The sequence below is a fragment of the Nematolebias whitei genome, chromosome 1 (genome assembly GCF_014905685.2).
Source record: "Nematolebias whitei isolate Nwh7 chromosome 1, NemWhi1, whole genome shotgun sequence".
Lineage (NCBI taxonomy): Eukaryota > Metazoa > Chordata > Actinopteri > Cyprinodontiformes > Rivulidae > Nematolebias > Nematolebias whitei.
In genome coordinates this window covers 61,635,652-61,640,111 of record NC_056498.1, presented here as the reverse complement: position 1 = coordinate 61,640,111, position 4,460 = coordinate 61,635,652, and the positions used below count along the sequence as shown (strand labels likewise).

General features: G+C 42.3%; 1 protein-coding gene across 1 annotated transcript in view; it reads left to right on the top strand.

The window, feature by feature from the left end:
* The window catches only part of ubac2 (UBA domain containing 2), a 12,693-nt gene extending 9,947 nt beyond the window's left edge, over positions 1-2,746 (top strand). Inside the window, exons 9-10 of the mRNA XM_037686186.1 lie at positions 893-1,033; positions 1,511-2,746. Coding sequence (XP_037542114.1) covers positions 893-1,033; positions 1,511-1,618 — 249 coding nt within the window. The 3' untranslated portion in view covers positions 1,619-2,746. The remainder of the gene's footprint in view (positions 1-892; positions 1,034-1,510) is intronic.
* Positions 2,747-4,460: the final 1,714 nt, after the last annotated feature.

Sequence of the window (4,460 nt, the reverse complement as noted above, 5' to 3'; positions counted from 1 at the left end):
ATATATATATATATATATATATATATATATATATATATATATATATAAAAAAAAGACACATTACAGATACAGATATTCTTTATTGTCGTTCGCACCACAGGTGGTACACGTGGAGCGAAATTGTGTACACAGTGTCCCAGTTACATCCAACAATAAAATGTAAAAGAAAAACAGTAATAACATCTAAGATATGAACTAAGAAAAACATCAACTAAATATACACTAAGCACTAATAGCATAACCGCAATAAAAACAATACGCCCAACAGCAGCACGAACATGAGTCTGTGTGTGAGCAGATGAGCACGATTGAACACATCAACATGAAACAGATCAGCAGCAACATGAAACAGATCAGCAGCAACATGAAACAGATCAGCAGCAACATGATGTGATTTTTCACAGTGATTATTCTGGTTAGAGATTCATGAGTCTAACAGCCTCAGGGTAGAAGCTGTTCCTCAGTCTAGTGGTTCTTTATGCCATTATGCCTCCTATTTAACATAAATATTATTCTGACATTTCTGACTTGCTGAATCTTTACACTTTTCAAAATAAAATATTTTAGGATGTACTATGTGTTATTTTTAATACTGCACATAGCACATGTTTTCATACTAACACATACTACATACAATGCGTTGTCTTGCAAGGAAATAACTCTTGAAATGTTATTTCTTTGTTTGCTAGCGTTTCTGCAAATCATTCAACTATTTTTGGCTACATTTTCAACTGTTCATATTAAACATGGCAGTTCAGCGATTGAAAATTTACAGCTTAGTTTCAGCTTCTTCCGAATCTTTCAGCATATTCATTCTGCATTCACACTGCATTTTCACAGGAATTGCATTTTTTTTTTTCTAGTTGAAAATTGTTTTGATGCGTTTGTGTAGGCTGGGTTGTTGCAGTGGACCAGACTCTTTCCGTCCCTGAGGCAGAGAGGACAAAACCGACCTCCAGTGCAGCCGCACCCTCAAGCTCAGACACCTACGCAGCCATCGTTACTAGAAAACTCCCCTGTCGCAGAAGAGCAGGTGTGGGCTGGCATGTTTGCGTTTTTCTGTCTGATTTAGTTTACACCATTTGCTGTAATTCTTTATAACAATACTCATCTATTTATTGCCAAACTTGTTGTTCTGGTTCATCTGTGCCACAGTTTTGGCTAGCCACCCTGGCAGATTACCGTATTTTTCGGACCATAAGGCGCACCGGATTATAAGGCACAATATCAATGTACGGGTCTGTTTTCATACATAAGGCGCATTGGATTATGAGACGCATTGAGCGATAAAAAGTTCATTTTTACAGATTTTTGAGCGCCGTGTGCCACGTAAAATTGGTTTGAGGTCAGTAGGTAGGCACAACCAGAATTAATACATAAGGCACACCGGATTATAAGGCTAACTGTTGATTTTTGAGAAAATTAAAGGATCTTAAGTGCGCCTTATAGTCCGAAGAATGTTTTTTTTTTTTTTTTTTTACAGCCAACTGATTTAATTTTTATCCCACAGGTTGCACGGTTGGTGGAAATGGGCTTTTCCAGGATCGATGCCCTCGAGGCCCTCAGAGCTTCAAATAACGATATTAATATGGCAACTAACTTCCTCCTGCAACACTGAGGGAAAAGATAAGGGAGGTAATTAAAAAAGGTGAATAAAGATGGCAAATGAAAGAATCGACCACAACTGAAAAGCAAAATGGAGAAAAATAGTTGCACCGAACCAAAGAAAGAGAATGCAGGAGAGAACGTTCAAATGTATAGATCATTTGGAGGCAGTGTCGCCGCTCCCTGAAGTAACCTGAACTGAGGCCGATAGCAGATTGGTTAGAGAAGAAGTGTGAAGCACATTAGTTTCATAGCTCTCTGACAGCCATACAAGGCAGATGACTTGGAGCTATAACCCCAATATAAGCCCTAGGAAAAATATACAACAGGTCTGGGCTTTCTGTGTACTACACATTCAAAATATTAGTTTTTAGTACAATATGGTGACTTATTTCTTTTATTCAAACTGATGTTGAACTGCACAGATCAGCTGATGTCTCACAAAATGTAAAATACAATTTTATGTAACCTGATGTCATAGTGCCACTTTCAAAATTTTGAAACTGAATTTTATTGATAATTAGAAATTCTAACAAGGAATATACAGTTTTTAAAACAACACATCAGAGAACGATATAAAGTAGCGTCCACTTGCTGCAGCCATCAACAGCAGAAGGTTGAATTGTCCACAAGAAGATGGAGTTTGAAGTATCTTTGAGTGTTGTAACCAGATTCATATGATTTTACCACTCCGTTTTATGCCATCGTGGTTTCATGGATGTAGCGGGGCTAAGCCTTTTCATGTGCGAGGAGTTTTAATACAGCATTTAGCCTGACGGACAGGAACTAATGAGCCACACATCTTTGGCGCTGACTGGTTTGGCTCCTTTTTATAGCAGGGTGCTGGTCAGAGAGGCTTTCTCAGGATCTGTGAGGCGACTTGTTTCGTCCGTAAGACCATTTTTACAGACCGAGTGCACATACACTGTCAGGATTTATTTATTCTGTCTTAACTGAGTATTCACCTGTTAGCACTCTGCTCTGAATGGTCAGTCTTAAAGATTGGTTCGTATTTATTATGCAATATCACTACAAGGAGAAATTTATGGGAACTATGCACTGCATAGAATCTACTTTGTGTAAATAAACATCCCTTTGAGAGAAGTAATATTGCAGCCACTGTGTATTGATGTCAAAGACAGATGCTAGTTTTATATTTTGTGCAAAACATTGTTGACAGTATATGACCTTTAAAATGGGTCATGTGGATGTATTTTGAGAGTGACAATTAAATATATGGGTGTGACGAGGGATTAGTTGCATGGACAACTGTCTGGTGTACTGTAATGAATTCAATTTGACCTGTGGAATAAATTAACACTTTGACTGAATTGTTTTTTTGTACTAGTATATATTTTTTATTCAAAATGTAATTTATTGTATTTACTGTATTTCTTTTTGTTTGGAATAGCTTTTAAACCACTGAAGAAAAAGACATTAAGTCACATTTTAACATGGACATTTATGTTCAGAGAACATACATTTCTTAAAGCAGGCCTTAAATATTTTTATTTGCAGTATGTATACCATCTGGTTTCTGAAAATCTTAAATATAGCATAATTAATGCAGGCTTAAATATACAGTATAAACAAATTGATAAAGAACCCCTCCCTGGGCTGCCACCTTACCGTGGTGGAGGGGTTTGAGTGTCCCAATGATCCTAGGAGCTATGCTGTCAGGGGCTTCATGCCCCTTGTAGGGTCACCCAAGGCAGTCAGGTTCTAGGTGAGGAACCAGACAAAGTGCAGCCCAAAGACCCCTTATGATGAATACAGACTATGGAAATAATGTTCCCTTGCCCGGACGTGGGTCACCGGGGCCCCACTCTGGAGCTGGGCCTGGAGGTGGGGCACGCTGGTGAGCACCTGGTGGCCGGGCTTTTACCCATGGAGCCTGGCCGGGCACAGCCCGAAGAGGCAACATGGGTCCCCCTTCCCATGGGCTCACCACCTGTGGGAGGGGTCAGGTGCAATGTGGGATGGGTGGTAGCCGAGGGTGGGGACCCTTGCGGTCTGATCCTCGGCTAGAGAAGCTGGCTATTGGGACGTGGGATGTCACCTCACTGGTGGGGAAGGAGCCTGAGCTGGTCTGTGAGGTTGAGAGATTCCAGCTAGAAATAGTCGGACTCATCTCAACGCATGGCTGTGGCTCTGGAACCAGTTTCCTTGAGAGGGGTTGGACACTCTTCCACTCTGGAGTTGCCCCTGGTGAGAGGCGCCGAGTGGGCATACTTGTTGCCCCCCATCTTGGTGCCTGTACGTTGGGGTTCACCCCGGTGAATGAGAGGGTAACCTCCCTCCGCCTACGTGTGGGGGGATGGGTTCTGACTGTTGTTTGTGCTTATGCTCCAAACAGCAGCCCAGATTCAGATTACCCACCCTTTTTGGAATCCTTTTAGGGGGTACTGGAGAGTGCACCTCCTGGGGACTCCCTTGTTCTACTGGGGGACTTCAACGCTCACATGAGCAATGACAGTGAGACCTGGAGGGGTGTGGTTGGGAGGAATGGACCCCCTGATCTGAACCAGAGTGGTGTTCTGTTATTGGACTTCTGTGCTCGTCATGGATTGTCCATAACGAACACCATGTTCAGGCATAAGGGTGTCCATATGTGCTTTTGGAACCAGGACACCCTAGGCCGCTGTTCGATGAACAACTTTGTCTTGGGTGGTCGCTGAGGCAAAAACTCGGGCGTGAGAGGAGTTCGAAGAGACCATGGAAAATGACTTCTGTACGGCTTCGAGGCGATTCTGCTCCACCATCCGGCGTCTTGGGGGGGAAAGCAGTATGCCACCAACACTATTTATAATAGAGGTGGTGTGCTGCTGACCTCAACTCGGGACGTCGTGGGTCGG